The sequence below is a fragment of the Myodes glareolus genome, chromosome 14 (assembly GCF_982192425.1).
Source record: "Myodes glareolus chromosome 14, mMyoGla1.1, whole genome shotgun sequence".
Taxonomy (NCBI): domain Eukaryota; kingdom Metazoa; phylum Chordata; class Mammalia; order Rodentia; family Cricetidae; genus Myodes; species Myodes glareolus.
In genome coordinates, this window is record NC_142039.1 from 73,206,117 (window position 1) to 73,228,733 (window position 22,617).

The following is a 22,617-nucleotide window of genomic DNA, read 5'->3' on the forward strand; positions in this document are numbered from 1 at the left end:
CTAAGGAGCAGACACCACAGGTCCCCAGGTTGACTACTTGGCTAAGGATGTAAGTCATTCACCTACAGGAGCTGCTATGTAAGGAGTTGCCCCCCTACCACACAGGCCCAGGGAAGTCCTGCACCACAGTTCAGGGCCCAGTTGTTAGTGCAGCACAGCCGATAGCAAGAGTTCTTTCTTCACTCCGTTTTACCAGCAGCTCTCAAATCTCAGCGAGCTTCAGGAGGCCCAGGGGGACAGTTCTCACAGGCCGCTCCCCACTCTGCTGCGGCCTCTGACCCAGCAGCTCTGAAGGAAGCCAGAGAACAAGTTCCCCAGAGACATTAATGCTCCTGTCCTGGGCACTTTGTGAACCAGAGATTACACCCTGTGGCACTGGACAGGGAAGGCCTCCCAACCCTGTTACCCTTGGTACTTCCTACTCCCCAGTCACATGCCACACAACCTCTTCTATACAACAGGACATTACACATTTGAAAAGGGAAGATTCCATTGTTTTGATTGAGATCATCACAGGCTCAAAAGTCAGACTTCATCAGCCTAGTCCTGATTGGCTAGTAACTGGCTGGGTTAAAAGCAGGTCCTTTCTCCTGTTCAACAGAGAAAAGGTCAAACAATATTTCCCAAAGGTCCTCTGTAGAGCACCACCACTGCTAACGTGCCAATGTCTCTGAACAGCGTATTTTCCCGGGCGCTCACTGCAGATCCAGGCAGCTGCTAGAAGGGTCCTCTCATAATGAATGAACCCCTGGGAACGTCCTGGTTGAGACTTAATTAAGCGGACAACAGTGGAATGATGTCCCCAGGGGGCTTTTAGATGCTTGTATGACACAGAACTTTAGGTAGTAAGTAAACTAGCAAATCATTAATGAGAAGACATTGGGAACAAGTCCAGACCATCCTGTCACTCCCAAGAAAGACTTCGCTCCCGCCACGCTACACTGAGACAGGTGGAGGCCTCCATCCACCGCATCTCTTGAGGATCTCTTCTCTCTCCGGGTTATCATGTCTCAAAACTTCAGAGGCTCTCTCATCTCTGGCTCTCATCTTTGGTTAGGAATGAAGTCATGCTTAACTGAAATTTCACCCTCATCGCGAGATGTGGGAACAGTTGATGTGGCAAACAGTGAAGGTCTTTAAAGCGTGACTTAGTAGGTCCACAACACTTATCACAATGGAGTATTGTAGGAGGTCAGCCTGATCTAGTCCAGGGCATTAGAATGGCTTCCTCCAGGAAATGGCATATAAATCGAGGTCCCCAAGAATGAATTACAGAACAGGATAAGAGACAGGGCCAGGGGTTTGCTGGGCTGTGCTATGAGACTGTGTGAATCCTAGAGCAAATTTCGTTCACATACTAAGGCACATGAACTACAATAGTATAATGAGCTCTTAAAGGAACAGCACAAGAGTTAAGAGATGGAAGACCTATCATCTGTTGGCTTAACCACAGCTCTCCAGTTTCTGCCCCTACTGTCTGGACAGTTATGGCACCAGGGTGTGATGGTTTGAATGTCACTTGCCCCCATAAGCCCTTAGGGAGGGGCACTATTAGGAGGTGTGGCTTTAATGGAGTGGGTGTGGCCTTGTTGGAGGAAGTGTTTCACTGTGGAGGCGGGCTTGAGGTCTCATAGAAGCTCAAGCCATGCCCAGTGTCCTAGTTCACTTCCTGCTGCCTTTGGATAAAGATGTAGGACTCTTGGCTCCAGCACCATGTCTGCCTGCATGGTGGCATACTCCCAGATGCCTTGCTTCTTGCCATGACGTTAATGGGCTGAACCTCTGAACTGTAAGTCAGCCCCAGTTAAATGTTTTCCTTTATAAAAGTTACTGTGGTCATGGTACCTCTTTACAGTGTTAGAAACCCTACCTAAGACACATGGTAATTTTCTCCATTTAGCATATTTGATGAATTAGATACATGTAAGAAGCTACAGAATCAAGAATAATGAAACCAAAAGAAAAAGTAAATATTTCAGTCATAAACACACAGCACCCAGAGGGAGTACTCTTTAGTGACTGCTTTTAAGGCTGCTAATTTGTGTGTGTGTGTGTGCCTGCATTGATGTGTATGTGTGTATGCCTGCATTAACGTATATGTGTGTGTGTCTGCATTGGTTGACATGTACTACACACACACACACACACAGAGGCAGGTGCTTGCAGAGACCCTCAGAATTACTGAACTTAGGGGCGGTTATGAGCCTCCCACCGTGGGTGTTAAATGCTGAATTTAGGTTCTCTGCAAGAGCAGTTAGTGCTCTTAACTGATAAGCATCTCGCTAGTCAAGTGAGAAAATTCCAAAGATAAGTTCTTGCAGAACCATACCCAGTTGAGATCTTTTTCTGACTGCCCTTCACCCAAGAGCCCAAGAGCGCCTGAAAGTCCCTGGAGACACAAGGAGTCCCTCAATCCTTTCTAGGGCACCTCAATTCAATGTCGACCAGAACAACCGTTAGGACAATTGTCCCAACACATGGCGGGCTTCTCTATCCGACAGTTACAGTGTATTTCCTTTGGTGCCTGAGATAGCAAGATGTAAAGCACTCTTAATCCACCGTGTGCTCCGGAGTCTTCTCTCACTAAGAGCTAAGACAGCTGACAGAAGTCTCTAAGTGCAGTTCCCATTGGGGCTGCAGCCTGGGATCCATGGAAGCGACTCTACCATTCAGAGTAGGATAACAGCCCACTGGAGGGTCTGGATTTTCCTTGTGGTCAGGGACCAGGCTAATCTGCTCCCATGGAACCTCAGAGGGTACCCTTAGAAGAAGATGGCTCCCTAAGTCCCTGTTCTAGCCACACCTTCTATCCAAAGCATATGAGGGCAACACATGTCCTCAACAGAACACATCAATGCCGTCACATGAACTCTACAAAAAAAACCAAACAGCATTTGGAAATTTGTGGCTGTTTAGACTAGAAAGAGAGAGTGTGGTTTTGGGATTGCTTACTCTCCTGCCGTTCCTACTGAGGACAACAGGATCCCCTGAAGGAGCGAGCCCTCGTTAGCTCTGCCTTGGAGAGACTGAAGCAGCAAGCTGATTAGCTTTGTGCCTTTTCTTCACATTGAAGTTATTTACATTTTTCCTCAACAGTCCTTTGTGTCTACGGTCAACGCTGTTCTGATTGTGCCATTCTGGCCCACTTGGTAGTCAGTCTTCAGAGCTATTTAGAGAAGACTCGGGAAGCGAAACGCACCTCAGATGCAGCAGCCAGGCAGCACTGGCTGAGCCCTATAAAGAAACACTTCATAAAATACAGCCTCCCTCTCAACAGCCTTCCTCTCACAGAACGCCAGAGACTTGAGGTCAGAAGCAACGCCAGTGGTGGTCCCAGCCCCACCCAGTGCTCAGGGCTTCAGGGCTTGAGCTGTGAACACATCATACGTGGGCTAAGTATTGCTTTACAATTGCCGCCGACCATATCCAGTTACTCTTGAACGCTGATCGTTTCTGTTGCTATGATAAAACACCCTGACAAGAAGTGATCTGGGGGAGCAAGAGGTTATTTGGTTTATAATTCCAAATTATGCTCCAATCATTATTGAGGAAGTCAAGGCAGGAACTCGAGAAGTTGGAACATCATGTCATTCATCACTTCATTACACCCTTGCTGGCTCTGCTCAGCTCTGTTTCCTACCTCATAGCCAGTGTGTAATATCTTGCCTAGGGAATGGTGCTGCCCACAGTGGGTTAGGTTTCTCTCTATCAGTTAACCATAAAGGCAATACGTCATAGACACACCCATAAGTCAACCTGATATAAGTAATTCTTCATCAAGCCTCTCTTCCCAAATGGTTCTAGGTTGTGTCAACATGACTGTTAAAACTAAGCATCACAGAAGCCAAACGTCCCTAGAGACCTTGTACACACCCAAGTCCAGCTGTTGTGTCTACAGAGGAGATAACATGCCTCATGTATGACAGGGCTGGAGCTGAGGCTCACTCACCCCCATTCACCCCTGCTTCACAATGGATGAATGACATTTATGCCCTGGCAATGCTGAAGCATGTGTGGGCAGCCTGTATACAACAGTTCTGTTGAACTTGTCCATATTGGGATTCATAGTCTAATTGATGAGGATGACTGACCAGGTCTCTTCCTCAAGAGGGCACTGGATCTCATTACAGATGGTTGTGAGCCACCATGTGGTTGTTGGGAACTGAACTCAGGACCTTTGGAAGAGCAGGCAGTGCTCTTGATCACTGAGCAATCTCTCCTGCTTCACAAACTACACATAAAATGAAACCATTTAGTGTGGAGAAATCTGGGCTCTGCTCTGAGAACAGAATGACAAAGGTTTGCCCATAATGTGACAATCTAATTTTATCATCCCCAAGTGTGAATTTCTCCTCCTGCCTAATCACAAACAGAAAGAAATGACTCAGGATCAACTCCACTAAAGGCAAAAATCATAATTATTAACATATGTCTGCCAACACTTGCATGGCTTGTATCCAAATATCATATTTTCCCCATGGGTAATTTTTGCATATATAATTTATCTTAACTGGATCACCAAAAAGAGGTATGGCTTAAAATTAAGTATTTTGTGAGGTTATAGTGAGATTTTTGTGTTTGCTTTGACTTGAAAATAATCAAAATAATATTCCCATATTTATGTACTATCTCAACATGCCCACATTCCTCACAAGGAATTCTTTTAATGGTTAAAAAGAAATTTTTGGGAATGGCACTTTCCTGCTACCCTCTGAATGTGACCACCATGCTAAAAGTCCCGTGGCTGGCTGAGAACATCACTACATAACCAAGTAGAAATTCGGTGATGTCTTTAAATAAAACTCTGATTTTATCGAGATCTTGGTATCTGTATAAGTGCCAAATGTGTACTTATTTTTAAAATGAGACTATAAATATGTATGTATATGTGTGTGTGCACGTGTGCATGTATGTGTACACATATGTATATGTATGTGTCTGTGTGTATGTGCATGTGTATACACATGGATGTGTATACACATGAATACACGTACATGTGCATATGTGTGGGTATGCTGATTGATGCACATGCATGTGTGTTGATGTGCATGTGTGTGCATATGTGCATGGGAGCACATACACATGTGCAAGGGAAGCAGTCCCCTCCACACAAAATGCACGCCTCACTTTGTTAATCCAGGTGGCACTGTGTAACTATCTGGACCTCTGGGGTCTATGAAGGTAATTCTGATCAGCTGCCCAATGGATGTGACCAGCCTCCTACCTCACACGGAGGAAGGTGACTGTGCACTGAGGAATTAGATTCCGGATGTTTGAACGTCTCAGGAGAGGAGTCTGGCTCAGCTGCCACTTGGCTGATGGCAGAAGATCCATTTGCTTTCATTAACTGACAACGCAGATCACTCAAAGATCACTCCTGCCAGGAAGCACCCAGAACTCTTTGTTCCCGATGCTAAGCACTTACCAGCAACACGCCTGCAGAGCAGTTCCTGATGGAGGTGCAGGCCTTCTATTCTTCTCCAGGTTCACAGTTCTCACTGAGCATCAAGCCAGACCTTTAGAAGACTGTGTACCCAGTATTACTGGATTAATTATAGACCTGCGCGCATTGTCACACAGACAGATCTTGAAGGAACATCCTGTCACTGTGGGACACTAGCACGAACAAGGCTGTCCTCCTAAGCCTACTTACAAGAGACTATGGGGGGTCATTTTTTAAAAAAACCAGATACTTATACATGGCTTCACATTACCCTTTGGTGAATGAAGCAATTAAATATAATTTAATAAATATAATGAAGTCAATTAAAAATAATAATAAAATACATCTTTCATGAATTTGCTTACACACCTAAAAAAGGGTAGGTGTCTGCAGGAAAATGGAACACTCCCTACAAGAGGAGGTGACAATCACATTAGTCACCGAGTCTTAGCATTAGGGGTGCTTGAGGTGGACATGGCTGGAGCAGAATGCGCTGAGAAACAATAGGGAATGCAAACTTAGGTGGGCTGCCTCCAGAGCCAGCACAGATAAATACGACGGTTCCTTGAAATGGACAGTTCGGTGCCATCCAGAATCACATGAAAGGGAGTCTCAATGGGAGAGTGCCCAAATCCGATTTACCTGTGTGTGTGTGTGTGTGTGTGTGTGTGTGTGTGTGTGTGTGTGTGTGTAATTGCCTTCATCGCCTTACCTGATACAGGAAGAGAGCCTGGCAGTGGGCAGCACTACCCCCTGTCTCAGGGCCCTCAACTGCATTAGAGTAGGGAAAGCTAGCCCAGCACAAAGCATGAATGCATGCATTTCTCTGTGCTCTTCAATAGGACTGTGATGTGACCAGCTGTTTCAAGTTCCTGCCTTGACTTCCCCAAAATGATGGCCTATGTAAACTGGAACTGTAAGCGAGAAACAGACTCGCTCATCCCTGAGCTGGTTTTTGTCAGTGCATTCTACAACAGCAACAGAAATGCAACCTTTCCCACCTAATTGGAGCCTTCCTGACTCAGAAAGACCTTTTCCACCTGATCTGAAGTGAAGAACAGGAGCTGCTGAGGCCGTCCGCACAGCCTGATAAACAGCTACCCCTGGCCAGGAACTGCTCAGCCCTCTGCTGCCCAGATAGCCGGGAAAGTCAGTTCTGTCGCTGGCGTTCACCAGCTCAAGCAGGTTCTGCTGGGAGGCTTGGACTGGGAAGGTTTACTCAGTACCAACAGCGCCATGTTTGTGGGTGTTTGAGCACGCGCATTAAATCACCTCTAGAGCGACAAGGGGCCACTTGGGCATAGCAATTCCTGCTCCCAGCACTGCCCAGGCTTCAGCCTCTAATGCTTGTTTCACGCTCCTTTGTGCTTCCTGAGCGCAGTCCAGTGAAGGCACTATCACTCATCCTCCACACTACACAGACGCACACGCACACGCATACGCACACACACACACACACACACACACACACACACACACGCACACAGCTAGAAGGCAAAGTCTAGTCAGGGCCACGGGCTCCCTGCATGACAGTGCCTACAAACAGCCCCAAGATGTAAGGACCCTCATCGAGCACTGTTCTCCACTGTTGTGGTTTTGTTTATTTTGATGTAGAGGTTTATATCATTACTCAAACTGGCCTAGAACTCACTATGTAGCCCAGGCTGGCCTCAAATTTGTGAGAATCCTCCTTTCTGAATGCTGTGAGGCCAGCACACCTGGCTCTCCAGCATGACCTTAAGTACCCATCGTGGCAGCGATGGAGAAGGAAGCCTCACACACAAACACCTTCCTTCCTGCTACTCCCAATAAAGCTGAAGTCCAGCCTGGCAGCCCTCATGACAGATGGCACAGGCCCAGCTTCCCAGTACTGCCCGGGCTCTCCCTAACTCAGTGCCTGAGAGATCAGAGGAAAGGGGGAGGGGCGAAGAATGAAACAGCAGAGCCAGCAGTGGATTTTATTTTCTCTCACATCTCCGAAGAGGAGTGTTTTCAAGAGAAGCATCCTGCCTAGGGGCATGCAGGGGGGTGGGGGGATGGGACTAAATCTGTGTCCCTTGCAAGTTTTTATAGTGTTGTCCTAAGCCCTAGGATGAGAGTCTCAGCAGCGGGGATTCTGGGAAGCTGACTGTAAGGTTCTGCAAGTAATCAATGGCACTGGTGCCTTTGTGGGGTCCCAGAAGATGCCCTGGCTCTGTCCTCCCTGTGAAGACTGGAGAAAAACTAACCACTGTTAACTGAACAGAGACCCTTGCCAGAACCCACCATGCAGCCACCTTGAGCTCGGGCTGTGGTTTCTAGAAGTATGAGGAATAAATGCCAGCTGATGCTGTCAGTGGCTTATGAGTGGCTCGCTCTGATGACACCAGCTGCTTATGAGTGACTCACTCTGATGATGTCAGCAGTTTGTGAGTGGCTCACTCTGATGATGTCAGCTGTTTGTGAGTGGCTCACTCTGATGATGTCAGCTGTTTGTGAGTGGCTCACTCTGATGATGTCAGCTGTTTGTGAGTGGCTCACTCTGATGATGTTCACTGCTTGTAAGTGGCTCACTCTAATGATGTCAGTTGCGTGTGAGTAGCTGGCTCACTCTGCTGTGCTTGTTCATAGCAGCCCTGAGTTCCCCACACTGGTGGACGCTATAACCCTAGCTGATCATGTGATCATGGTCAGAAACTGCTCCTCCCCACCATGTGCTTCCAGTGCAGCTCTCCTCCAATGTGTGGTCATCTTTAGGAAGGTTCCAGGTACTTCCTCTGGGATCCTCTACCAAATATCACCCTGGAAAGACTGATAACCCCTGACCTGAGCTCCCCTGGCCATGAGAGCTTCTTTGGGGCAGCTTCTAGGCACCCTCCGGCTGGTCGTATTTACCGGGGTTCGGTCTAGGGAACAAATTGTAATGAGGGACACATCTACAGTAAGTACTCAGCTAGGTAACTGGCAGACCTTCTAGCACATACTCAGGCCTTCAGATCCTTCCACATCCGAGGCTCAGGAATGAAACGGTAATCGTGCATCTATCCTTATTGTGCTCGGTATTATAAGGCTGGATCAATCTTGTAGATCCCTCACACTGCAGGTATAAAAACCCCATCAGCTCTAGCATAGAGACAAGGATCCCCAGGCCCAGGAAGGCAGACATCTGTCTTATTGCACAGGGTTACAGAAGGGTAGTTAGGAATGGAGGCCAGTCTTCAAAGCTGCAGAGCCAGAGTCTTCCCAGCAGACGCCATTACCTCCTGGGCACACGGTGTCTATGTAAAAAGAACATTGTGCAGGTCTCCAATGATTCCATGCTACATAATACAGATGAGGGTATTAACAAACAAAATGCTTTGATTTCAGGCATGGAGTGGGTCTAGCAGTTTCTTAAGTAGCTATCTCCCTTCTGTGCAAATGGAGAAAAACATGAATCCATTCTGCACTCTCCAAGAAGCAAGCTGAACCAGCCATATAAGTGGATTTTTTTAAAAAATTCAGCTGACATATTTTACTCTGTTGAGAATTCAACTAAGCCAAAGCTGGTTCATTACCTACCCAGAAGGTAGAATAGTAGTAGATCCCCTTTGGATAAAAACTAGCATCAAATATTGTAAGTCTGGGGGAAAGTGATTGGCATGACTTCAGAACAGACTGCATTTCTGGGGATGCTCGTACAGGGAAGCCACAGTGCCCACGACTGCAAGGTGAGTTTTACTGTCCTCATGACTCCCTTACCCCACCTGAATAGGGGAAACATGACCTTGAGTGGTGTTTGCTCCTGAATTCTGGGGACACGGGCCCTAGGAAGCAGTCCCAGGGCATCCTATGCAATCTGTCCCAGCACTGTGTGACTACGAGGAGCCTGCACACGGCACCTAACAGAATAGACTGGAAAGAGCATGGCCTCATTAGGAAGATTCTCTACCTGAGCCAGCCCCTTGGCCCTTGTGAGCATAAAAAGCCACTTCCATGAATGTCTCTCCAGATGGAATCGCACATTAGTGCCTCTCTGCGGAAGAGAGAGCCAAGGGTGTGAATGGGGCCACTATATCATGGCGTACGTAAGCAAGATCTAACCAGGAGCCCTTCGCCACTCCCCTTTCCTCCACACCGCTGCAAGTTCCCACAGGGCTCTGAGGCAAGAAAGCAGCCCCAGCCTGGGCCTTTCTTCCTGCTTACACTAAATGTCCTTCCCCACCCTGGTGGTTAAAAGGTCCATTTAATTCTACTGGTTTTATTGAAGTTATAGTCATACCTCATTGGTAAACCTGTAACTTTAAAATAAAAGCATTACATTTTGAATGCTTTGTTTTTACTTCCTCTACAAGAAAACACATATGGAGGCTAGCATTTAGAACTGAGCACCCAGAAATGCTAAGCAGAAGCCTTCTATCAGTGACAGGCAACCTCGAGTCAAGAAAGGCCAAGGGATTTGCCAGAGTTGGCCATTTTAACACCGGCATGGTTGTATTTGTCTTAGTTTTGCTTACTATTGCTGTGATAAGACACATTACCATAAATAACTTGGGGAGGAAAGGGTTTCTCTCAGCTTACAGTTCCATTATGGTCCAGAAACTCTAGCATGGCAGGAACCTGGCGGAAGGGGTACTGGAGGGGTGCTGCTTATTGGCTTACTCCTTGTGACTTACTTGGCTTGTTCTTTTTCACAACCCAGGACCACCAGTCCTGGGAAGGCACCACCCACAATAGGCTGGACCCTCCCACATCAATCACTAATTAAGAAAATGCACTACAGGCTTGCCCATAGGCCAATCTATAGGAACATTTTCTTTACTGAGGTTCCCTCTTCCAAAACGACTCCAACTTGTGTCAAGTTGCCATAAAACTAGCCAGTATGATATCCCATCCTAGATTCCCTCTGGGAGATGCCACTCTCTGCAGGTCTAAAGGCTTGACAGGAAAGTCATTGTGTGCCTGTTGAAGTTGTTAATAAAAAGTACCCCAACTCCAAAACAAAGAGAGACAATGCAGCCATCCATCAACAGGGAGCTGGAGTAAAATGTGGCACCTGCAGGAACGTTACATTGTAAAGGAATTGTTAAATCTACAACTACAAAAACAATATGTCAAACAGTATGCTGGAGTGTCTTCAGCATGCTAGAGACAGAGACACTGTTTTCTACTGTGAAATACATGATTTAATGTAACACCTTGTGCACATGTTCAGAAGAAGGGAAAGAAAAGCGTCACCTTTAGGGAAATGAAAATGGGAGACAGGACCAAGGAAGACTTCCTGGGACCAATATTACTTATCTAATGGTTTATTTCTCTTGGGCAAACAAACAGGCAAAGTCAGACAAAAAGGTAAGACCAAACTTTTAACCTGATCAAAGCCAAGAGTTGGAGTTAAACCCAAGAACACTAGTATTTGAATAATAATGTTCTCTCCTCTGCCAGGGTTGAGTTGCAACATTTAGAAATCAATATTCCAATTTTAAAAAAATAATAGTTATTTTATTGTCAGAGTCAAGACAGACAAGAAATGGGGAGAAGAGAATGAACTTATCTGGAGTGAGGTGTAGGAGAATCAGAAGTGTTGAGTTGGAAGAGCATCTTCCTGAAGTTGTGCAGCAATGGAGAAGTGAAGCCTGTCCCTCCTAACGGAAGGCAGCCGGGGGCAAACTATTACATTGCCTTCCACAAACCAGGCCAGCTGCCTCTGAAATATAACAGTTCCCAGGCTCAGAGAAGGTGAATGAAGCCTTAAAAATTGTTTTTGGAAGCCAAATGAATGCAAATCAGAGGCTCTGTGGAGCCTCTTCTATGCCAAGAAGAAGACTACAGGGACTTACATCTCTAGCTCATTCAGAATGTAAAGCTTGCAGATTCATCTAAGTGGAAGAGGTCCACCAACTTCATCAGTGAGCTGTCTTGTCCCCATACCTCTTTCAGCCCAGCGACAGCATGCTGTATCCCTCACAGGGCTCTGGGACACCAAAGGCAGCTGGAGCATGGGAAGCATCCTCTCCTCTCAGTTGGAAAATTTCCCCTCGAATGGTTCTGGGATGCGTCAGGATTTGAGCTTATTGGGATGCTGGGATAAGCGGTGAAGTCAAAGTCCTAGGGATTTCTTCTTTCCTGCCATTTGAGTTGTCAGCAGGTGGACAGGGCTTCTTTTAAGTCTGGAGATCTGTTCCTGCATGTTCCTGCATGTTCCTGCATGTTCCTACTGTGTCCTGAAGTCACCTGCATAGGCTGAGGGTAAGCCCCTGCTGGGTGGCTAGACCCGAATGATGCACTCACTGCCTAAGGAGCAGCATTCTCAAAACCAATGGCCATGTGCTGTCCCCGACACCCACAGCTTTCTCTAGACAGAAGTCCACTTGTCCCTGACAAGTCCCTGATGAGTCTCACGGCCTTCCCTCCTAACGCAGTTTGTTTCTTCAGCTGGGACATCGTACCCACGTAAACCACCAGGCTCGTTCCTGAGTGAAGCACAGCTATAGTAGAAGTCTGAATCCATCTGTGTCCTATCACTTTGAGACATCTTCAAGTCATCAGAATTACGTTCTAAACATAACAATGTGGGCAATTACACGCACACACAACCTTCCTCACCCCCATACAATAGCAGCAATCCAGCTTTTCCATGAGCAACACTGCAAACCAACTTCAGTGTCCTTTTATAAAAGGACAATTAGGAGCCTTTGAAATAACTCATTGGAATTTACCACATTTTCTATTTTCTTTTTCCATTTTCTTTCTTTCTTTCTTCTCTTCTTTTTCTTTTCTTTTCTTTTTTTTTTTTGATTGATTTGTTTTTTGGGTTTTTTTTTTTTTGAGACAGGGTTTCTCTGTATAACAGTCCCTAGTTATCCTGGAATGGAAATAGCTCTTTTAGACCAGGCTGGCCTTGAACTCACAGAGACCCGCCTACCTCTGCCTCCCAAGAGTTGGGATTAAAGGTGTGCACCACCCCAGCCCAGTCACTCTTGTTTTCCTAATGACAGTTTTGTAGTTCCCAAATCATCTCGTTCTTTCTCCTCTGGACTCTCTGGACAAGGATCCTCACCAAGCCCATTCCTTCAGGTGGGAAAGAGAACGGAATACACCTGACGCCGCACTGGAGGAAACTGATATCAGCAGGATCGAGTATGCTGCGAAGGGGAAAGAGCTTGACCAAAACCACAGACTGTATGAGGCCAAGCTGAGGTCGAAGAAAGTCACAACAACCATGATGGAGCCTTGTCATCTGTGTAAACCTGTACCAGCTCACGGATTGATGAGCCAAATCTCACCCTGCTCGCACGCATGGCATGTGCCCAACAGTCAGTGCTCACACGCTCCACACCTGTGTGACCAGGGCTGTCTCACCAGTAAGGCCTTCCTTTGTTCTGTTCCTACGACCAGTGTTAAACATCAGGTGGCTTTAATGAAATGAGTGTTTCTAAAAACTTGCTTCTGTGCCAAATAAATGTCTCCCTGGTATAAACCTTCTTTGAGATCACCTCCTTTCTCTTTCTCTCCCTGCAACCTCCACTGTGTGTGTGTGTGTATGTGTGTGTGTGTGTGTGTGTGTGTGTGTGCATGCGTGCACGTGTGTATATGTGTATGTGGGGGTGTGCATGTATGTGTATGCATGTACATGTATGCATTATGTACTGGTATGTATGTGACACAGTGGGCATGTGAGGTCAAAGAGCAACCTCCATGTTGGTCTTTGCAGTCCACTTTCCTTGAGAAAGAGTGTCTTCTCTGCCCCTGTGTGTGCAGGATAGCTAGTTCACTAGCTTCTGATGACTCTCCCGCCCCTGCCTCTCATCTCGCTTCAGGGGCACAGGGACTGTAGGTTTGCAACTGCACCTGTGTGTTCTGAGAGTCCAGACTCAAGTCCCCACCTCCACACAGCAGGCACTGGACCCACGGGGCCACCTCCCCACATCCACACAGCAGGCACTGGACCCACGGGGCCACCTCCCCAGCCTTGTATTCAACCCTTCCTCAGATCAGGATAGTATCTGGTTCATTTTTATCAACTCAACACAAACTAAAGCTGCCTGGGAAGAGGGATTCTCGTTAAGGAATTACCTCCATCATAATGGCCTTTGGGCATGTCTGTGGGGCATTTTCTTGATTAATGATTTCCATGGAGGCCCAGTCCACTGTGGGTGGTGCTGGCACTAGGCTGGTGATCCTGGGCCATACAAAAAGCAGGCTGAGCAAGCAGGAGGATTCAGCTAGTAAGCGACATTCCTCCTTGGTCTCTGTCAGCTCCTGCCTCCAGGTTCCTGCCTGAGTTCCTGTCCTGGCTTCCTTCAGTGATGAACAGTGATGTGAAGTGTAAGCCAAATAAAACCCTTTCCTCCCCTAGTTGATTTTGATCACGATGTTTGATCACAGCATCAGAGAGCAAATCAGGACAGAATGGAAATGGCTTCATGTTTCTGACAAGTCCTCTGGGGTTCAGTAATTCCCCTGCTTTCCAAAGGATGAGATGCCCAATGTTATCTGTGCCTGTGGCTTTTATTTCCCCATGTGCGTCAGCGCCATCAGCAACCACCCATCTCTACTAAGCAGCACGCACTGTGCTTAATGACATCTGTTGGCGCTAATACTGTAAGCGAGGGCTACCCTCTGCTCACTGCTCTCCCGTGGCTGTGTCTATAAATGACCACAGCAGCCACACAGAGGGACCATGAAGGACTCTCCGCTGTGCCCTTATGCATCATCAGATTTGGAGAGATCTAAGTATCAGCAGACCTAAGTTTCCAAGCAGAGCAGGGCAGGGCAGAGCTCCACTCAGAACAGTGGAAAAACATTTGTCAGGAGTTTTCTCCTAAGTGGGCTTAAACGCTATGTTTCCTTTGGGACTCAAAGTCCCTGTGTGACCATCAGAACAAGGGGAGCAATCATTTCCGTACCCAGATGGCAAACAGCACTTGCCTTCATACAGTGCCTTCTCTTGTGTGTATTAATAAAAGCAAATGTGTCCTCCCTTCGTGGAATATTCACTTGTCTGGACGCCCTGGGAGGAAGTTAGCCTGATGGTTACAGGGATCCTTGGAGGAGTATGTATGCATCTTAGCATAAAGCAGCAGCTCAGGGTACCTCAAAGCTGAGCCGCTGTCACAAACATGGGCCTGAAGCAGATGTCTCCGGATGGACTCACCCGTCACACACAAGCCGGGGAGGTGCCACTCTGTGTCACGAGCGTTCTTCATAAGTGAAGGTTTGGTCTTCTAAGAACACGTGCGTTAAGAGAACGCTTAGCATAAATGACTAATACCTTTATCTATGCTACTGTAAATTGTTGGGGTGACTTAGTGCATCCCAGGCAAAGCCTCCAAAGGAAAGCTCTCTGCACACACCCTTCTTCTTCCCTCGAATATACAGACCCACAATCCCCCTGCCACAGTCCTCTATACAGCCAGACCCTCTTCCCTGCACACTCCTGCACTATGGTCATTAATACATCCCACGAAAATCATGACCGCCCTCTCTCCTCGCACCTCAGGGGGACACTGACCATGCTTCATTTGCTCTCTCTCTGGTTTTTCAGCTTCACATCTGTGCCGACAGTGAGAGCACAATACATTTCCCAGGGCAGGCAGATGAATGGAGGGACAAAGGCGTGTGGGAATGCATAAACAAAATGATACAGCACTTTAAGGTTTTGGATAAACACACATGAAAACCTGAACGTCAGTTCTCCTGATGAGAAAAAGCGGCATCCAGGGCAAGGGCCTGAACTGAAGCCAATACTCAGAATCACGAGCGCTGGGAAACATGCATGGTAGATGGTGTCTCCTCAGAGTTTCAGGCTTAATGGCACACGTACATTCATAGCACAATTTAGCGTCATTTCAGCAGTGATGTCAGTGCTGAGAGCTGCCATTCATGGGACAGCAGGAATAGGACAGCCCTTGCTGTGTGCCAGTAAATCACACAAGGACACCGTGACTTATATCTACCCCCATGGAAACAGCTCCATGTCTGCTAGGACAAATGGGAAGGACTCAAGGGACAACTGCCTGTCCGTGAGTGGACACTGCAACAGCTTCTCACTAAAAACCATGAAGGACGGTGTTTGGTCAGATGGCTCAGGGGGTAAGTCACTTCCCACCATGTCCAGTGAACTGTGATCCTGAATCCCACACAGGGGAAGGGGGAATCCAACTCCTGAAAGTTGTCTCTGACCCTCACACATGTATATGTGTGTGTACACAGAAACATACACACAATACATAAATTGTTTTTAAAAATAAAAACTATAAAGGGATGCATTTAACAAACAATTTCAAGTATCCAAAAATCTCCCAGAATTATTTTTTCCCTCATTCAACGGGGGAACATCTTTCAGCATATTACATTCTATGAGTAAAACTTCAGGGTACAGCCAGCCCCACGATTCACAAGCTTGATAATCACTCTGTTATTTTTTTTTTAAACAAAATCAATCAAATTTCACTAGCCGACTCAAGTTTTAAAAATTGTTTAAATGTGTATATAAATAATGTCAGACAAATACCCAATTGGATAAAACAATGTCTACCACCCCCACTTAGTTCAGGGTTCAAGGTCAATAAAATTAGAAAGCAAGGTAGCTTCTGTGTGAGAGAGAGACAGAGAGAGAAGGAGAGGGGGTGGAGAGACAGAGGGAGGAAGAGAGGGAGGAAGGGAGGGACGAACGGAGGGAGGGAGGGGGAGGAAGGGACAGAGAGAGAGAGAGAGAGAGAGAGATGCAAGGAAGGGAGAATGCGTCAGTATTTCCCATGATGCATCCTTTACCTTGGTCGAAGGGCTTGTTGGGATTCCAGTTTCTGAAATAGTCATCCTGGGAAAGAAAAGTAGAAATGAAGGTCAGACATCAGAGGCCTCTCCCTGCATAAAATCTGCCTCGTCCGGCTTCCCAAAACACAAAGGAGAACCCTCACCGCTTACAAATCTTCCCCCAAACAAGCAGGAGAATGCAATAAAAAAAAAACTGTCAATTTACTTCTCCAATTCTCGCCTTTCAAAGTGTACATACTAAACACTGGGAGTTATAGAAACATCTCAGCCTGGCATGGAAACAGCTCTGCTCATCTTGGTTGACATATCAAGCCAGACATCTCCTGCGTGTGAGGTGCATCTGCTATCAGCTATTCCGCAGGTGATGCCTGGGCCCTCTCACTTATGATTAAGCCCCTGTGTTTGGAACAGCTGATAATTTAACTGTCAGTATTTCTTTTACATGGAGACACATAACTTAAGGTGTCCATTTCCAGTTCCCCAACACTTACAGAGCCTAAAACCAGAGGGCCATTCAAATGTTAGAACACCCCCGGGGTACTTAGCGTGAAGTCTTTAGCTTTAGGGATGGAGTCCATTCGGCTCCAACACCGCCACGCCACTCTTGCGTGCAATCTGCATCAAGCACCTGGCAAGGTGGAGACTTCATTACCTTGAAACTGTGAGAAACCACATCACTCAGTTCTTCAGGGCTCTGTTAACCTCTCCTCACTTCTGGCAACCCTCCCCCTTCCAAACAAGCATCCTTGGCCTCACCCTGCCCAGAACACCCACAGTTTGCAAGCCAGAAAGGCTACGTTGTTCAGTCTCCTGCCACATCACCTCTAGGGTATTTGGCCCTTTCCAGCTGATAGCCAGTCTGCTTGCTGTGTGGTTTGTGGCAGGTTCTCCACCCATCACAGACACCTCCAAAAGGCTGTCTGAAACAAGTCCTCAACTTCCCTTCTGATGTAAAGTTAATTTACAACAAAGTGCACGATTAGTTTAAATTATTGCCCTCACTGGCCTATGATGCAGCTCACCTCCCACACGACCTCCCGTATATGTCATTGGCCTCCTCCTCAACCAGTTACCTGACTTAATATTAGATCCTTGTTGAGGTCACCCAAACCCACAAAAAAAAAAATTAGGAAACTGGATTTAGCGTTAAATCAGAACATAATGCTTCATGGCTAGTGATTCCACTTTACAGGGTGTGAATAAACACAAGCAGCCTCCCCTGGATCCTGGAGACTCACCACTAAGCTATTTTTTACTTCAAAGAACTGGTCCACTTTGCTCCAGTTTTAATTTTATGACATGACCGTCATGATCACCTATCTATCCCATGAGCAATCACTGAGAAAGTCTAGAATAATCTATCTGCAACATCAACCACCCCACACACTTATTATTTTGAATACAATCCAAATTTGGGGCACCGTGCTATCTAAAAGCCAGTGCTGAGTGGTCTTGGGTAAAGGGTGGAAGTTGGTGGGATGTTTGTCACTCGATGTTTCTGTGTGATGCGCAATATCCTCTTTGCCTTAGACAATCCTGTTAAATGTTCACAAGAGCAAGGCAAGAGATAACCCAAAAAGAATGTCTCATCACCAGAGGACAAAGATAACAAACTGTCCAGACTGCCCGCCAATGCACCACCGTTCTCTTGCAAAAGGGATGTCAGCAAGTCCAAGGGCACTGTGGATCTTCAGAAATCTTTTCACTTGGATGTACTCTCCTAATCCATGGGAGCTCTGGAAACTGAGGATGTATGTTCAAGGGAAGGGCTAGAGCCTAGGGTAAGTTCCTTTGCTTTAATTTCACATGTTACATTCTCTTTGATGTCCAAGAAAGGCTTGAGCAGGTCCCAAGAAGAGAACACTCCCTAATGATTCAGTACGCTTGAGGACCTGGATGGAATGTGAAGCATTCTTTCTGGACCTTGTCGCTTTGCAGGTTAACTCTAATTGCTGTTTTTACGGTTTTCTTTCAGGAGGAAAAGCACGGTTTTAAATATAAAGCCTCTAAAAGCTGGTATCTGCCTTGGGATATTTAAAACCCACAGCAAATGTAATAATACTGCCCAATCACTGCAAATGAATAAGCACACCTTGAATGAAAACTCATGATGGAAAATAAATCCTTCAAATGGCCCCTCGCCCAGGCAGGCCAAATGGGATGGGGAATTACGCCCTGCATATGATTGCTTTCTCTCTTCTAGAGGAAGGAAGATCACCAAAACACAAGCCAAGGAGTTGGGAGCTCACAAAGCTTGGACTATTGTGAATTTTAGTGTAGCTGGTGGAAAACTCCCCACCAGAGGCCAAGGTCATGAGCACTGTGAAGTAGTCGATGTTACAAAGCTCGATAGGGAAATGGGCATGGGGCAGTGGGGAGGGGGGTCTTCTGCCAGGGTCGGAGTATGAGGTGCTAGGGCATGAGGGATCACTATTCTAACATGCACAGGTGCCCCCAGAGATGCCCACACTGCTCAGCTGCGTCAGTTGGCTCACTCTAGGAGAAAAGTTGATGAGGTGAGATCTCCAAGGTAAAAAAAAAGCCAGGGGTGAAGAATGCCACCTAGAGACACCACCTGGGAATCTGCTCATCCTCAAGTCACACCCAAATAACCACTGGGATAGCTAGCTACGGTCCCAAACTGTCACTCCACCAATGCCAGGGCTGGTCTCTTCCCTGCGGCTCAAGACACTTTGTACAAGTCAGGCTTTTATCTTCTGTCTATGAAAGCGCAGGGGCTGCGTCATTTGTAGCAGACTCATCCGGCAGCAGGGAGCCTGGCCCCACGCCAGCCCAGTGCTGCACTGTGTGACAGTCCATCCCTGCTCCCAGGACTTCAGAGGCCAGTCGCAATGCCGGCAGAGAGCTGGACCTTCAGAGGCCAGCTGGACCGTGAGAGCCTTGTCTCTGCCATTGTTCTAGCCCAGGAAAGTTGATACCTGTTCAAATTCAGACAGGGTTGAAGGCTACTGGAGGGATGGGCACTTGCCGGGTTAGTCTGTCTGATTTGGCCTTTTGACTAGAAATGTGGTCACCTAATGATAGAATTCTTTAAAGAAACTTGCAAGGACCCAAAAACAGGTTAATTTTCAGACATAAGCCTAACTGGAAAAGTAAGCACTGAAATACAGTCATTTATTAAACTCAATAACTCTCATTAATATATCGTGTACACTGAGCAACACGGCAGTGTGGGTCCCTCTCTGTAGTTAATGGTCTACGCTGCAGGGTCAAGAGAGTTGGCTTCTGAATAGGGAGGCACAATCTTGAGCTAGAGTCCAGCAATTCATAGGCTGAAAGGCAAATTCTATTTCACCATGGCATTCCATAAGGGACCTACCCAACTCTCGTTACTTAAGAATCTCCAAGAACCCAGCAGTCTAAGCAGAGGCTCAAGCATGAGCATACTGACTGATGACTGAAATCCTGAAGTGTTTCAGTGCAGTAAACGCTCTGAAGAGCCAGCCTGACCGTCAGAGAGCAAATCGATGGTTGTCTGTCTAAGATGGAGGAAGGAAAGGATGGCTGGTGCTCAGAGCAGACAAAGAACCAGAGACCTGGTAGTACTGTAGCGGCATGCTAGCTTATCAACATAGTCAAAATACGACAAAAATCCTATTTAAACATTCACCTCATTAGCTAAATATCTCCCAGAAACACAGCACTGGGCACCATAAAATGAACAGCTGGTGGCAGCTGCCGCAAAGGAAATAACTGAATTGTTAACTGTGTTAGAGATATTCTGCTCTGATGAGCACCTGTGAAAAGAAAATATGTACATATACATACACACACATGCACCCACACATATGGACACGCGCACATACATATGCACACACACTTACACAAATAGATACAAAGTTGTCCATAAGCTCATGCATATGTGTATTTTATATCAGATGGTATACATCATTAAATATAATGACAAATGTGTGCATCTTCACAAGTCATAATGTATATGACAATACCCATAGATACAGTCAGTTCTCCGTACCTTAGGTGCCACTTTGAAAAGTTCAACCAGGTACCAAAAGTCTTTGAAAAACACCCACATTGCACTGAACACGGTTGCCTTTCTTACAGTTATTCCCCCAACCATGCCGTTTAATTATTGCACAGCATTTACACGACATTGCTTATCACGTGCAATCCAGGGGTGATGTAAACTAGGTGGGGGGATGCGAGCAGGTTCTAGGCAAACATGCTGCAATTTAATTCGGAGATGTGGACATTCACAGATTTGGGGTTCTTGGGGCCCTGAAGCCAGTCCTGAACAGATGTTTACATGTAACACGAGCCTTACATTCTCCTGAAAATCTACTAAAGAAGTCCTGCGGTCGGCCTAATATGAAATGACGCCGAGCCTCTGCAGACTCTGAGCAATCGAGTCCCCTCACCGTGGATAGGCTTGTCCTATAGCACAATTGAGCATGATTTCTCTTCCCTTGAAGTACAGCCCCAAAATGGCTGATGCAATTTAGCCCCAATATTCTCCTAGGATTTCCCATTTCAGCTACAGAGACAGTTAAAACCAACTCCAAGGAAAAGCTGGGGGCAGAGCCAATCAAAAGCACCCAAGTGCCGTGGCTCTAGAGATGAAGATGAGGGGTAATTTATTACATACAACAGCTTCAGATGCCACAGATCAAAGACACTGAGTGCACATGAAACAGATAATTTCTCCCTCATACATATTTTAGCTAAACTGTTTGAACCCTGCAGATCCATCTGAAGATTACCTGAGACAATACAAATTACCAGCCTGAAACGTAAATGAGGGCCTCATTTATCTTGACCAAGGGTGAACCAGAAATCCGTGAGCAGAGGAAGCAAGGTACAGAGAGGGCAAAACAGTCAGTGCAGGGTCTTCTGTGGGGCCACTGTCAATCAACAGAGAGAAAGGTGTCTCTCTGTCCTAGGGACATAGCATTTCTGGGTTACTAGCTTCTCAGAGGGAGGCTGGCTCTGCTGAGCATACACCCATGGAAAGACCAATGAAGGAGGGAAGTCAGACTTTCTGAAGGTGACTCAGCACAAACCAGGTCACCTCCCTCTCATTGACTGGGTAGAGCAGCAGGGAGGTAGGGTATTGGGTGGGAGGTTTCCCTAAACTGGCTAATAGAAGGTCAGGATCAGGCTTTTGTAAGGCCGTCTATTGTGCAACAGGACACTTCCCTCTGACCTATGCACAGGGATAATGCCTGCTAGTCAACCTACTTGATGACGCAGTCATTCCTCTGCTGGGAAATGACACAGCTCCCCATGCAACACCTCACCCCTGAACTGTGTCCTGTTATGTCTTTAAATCGGCAACACGCTCTTGGTGGATCTACCCTCTGCCAAGTCGGCCCCTTCCAGCACAGCTGTGTCCTGTTATGTCTTTAAACAGGCAACATGCTCTTGGTGGATCTACCCTCTGCCAAGTCTGCCCCTTCCAGCACCAAGGAGTAGTCCCGGTGGGGACTCTGAATGAAATAGTCCAACTGATCACCCAGCCCAGATTGGACGGAGAATCTAACCATCTTAAACATCACTCATGGGACTTCAGTTGACCAGGGTCAGGAGCTGTGTGCTGTAGCACATCTCAATGTGCATGGATGAATCCGCCCCTACAACACATACACACAAGCCTGAGCCTAGGTGATTTCTGAGCTAAGGTAGTCTTACCTGCCTATTCCCTGGGGTATCACTCAACAGCACATGATAAATTCTTGATAAATTGCTTCATATATAAGACAGCCGATCTAGCTTGAAGAGCACTGCAGCCCCTGAGAAATTCCCATAACTATTAGGTATGTGTAGACACAGGTGGGTGGATGTTTGTATACACACTCTAAATCACTTTCACCCTGAATAGAGCTATTCTTTGATAAATTGGTCTGACATTTGGTGTAAAGTCCTGCAGGCTTTAGACAGAATGATTTAGAAAATAACAATGTGGGTTTCTCCGCTCTTTCAATAAATAACCCACCAGTAAAATACAGATAATAACTGACAATCGTACTTGTAGTGTAACTAATGAGAAAAAATAACACAGTCAATGGACTGTTTATATACATTTGATAAATTACATCCCTCACATATACCCATGAGAAACAAACGTCTATATTCCTGGTTGGCAGAATGCAAACAAATATTTAACATGAGATTAAAAATCTGAGATACAGTTTACATTTTATTTTGCAACTATTTTGATACTATGTCTACATACGTTTGAAAGCAAAACCTACCTCAACTTCCTGAGTCCGAAAGCATAATGAATGAGAAAAAATAAAAGAATCACATCAAACAATGGGAAGGAATGTACACATTTTTGATAAATGCATCAAAATTTCAAAACATTATAAAGGTCATAGCCAGTTATTTTAAGCCACCTACCATCACACCTTTGCTAACGCCCATCACCCGCAGAGCCCACGGGAAAAGACTTAGGTAAA

General features: G+C 46.3%; 1 protein-coding gene across 1 annotated transcript in view; it reads right to left on the bottom strand.

The window, feature by feature from the left end:
* The window catches only part of Spock1 (SPARC (osteonectin), cwcv and kazal like domains proteoglycan 1), a 481,800-nt gene that overhangs the window by 258,349 nt on the left and 200,834 nt on the right, over positions 1–22,617 (bottom strand). Inside the window, exon 3 of the mRNA XM_048447703.3 lies at positions 16,178–16,223. Within this exon, the coding sequence (XP_048303660.2) occupies positions 16,178–16,223 (46 nt within the window). The remainder of the gene's footprint in view (positions 1–16,177; positions 16,224–22,617) is intronic.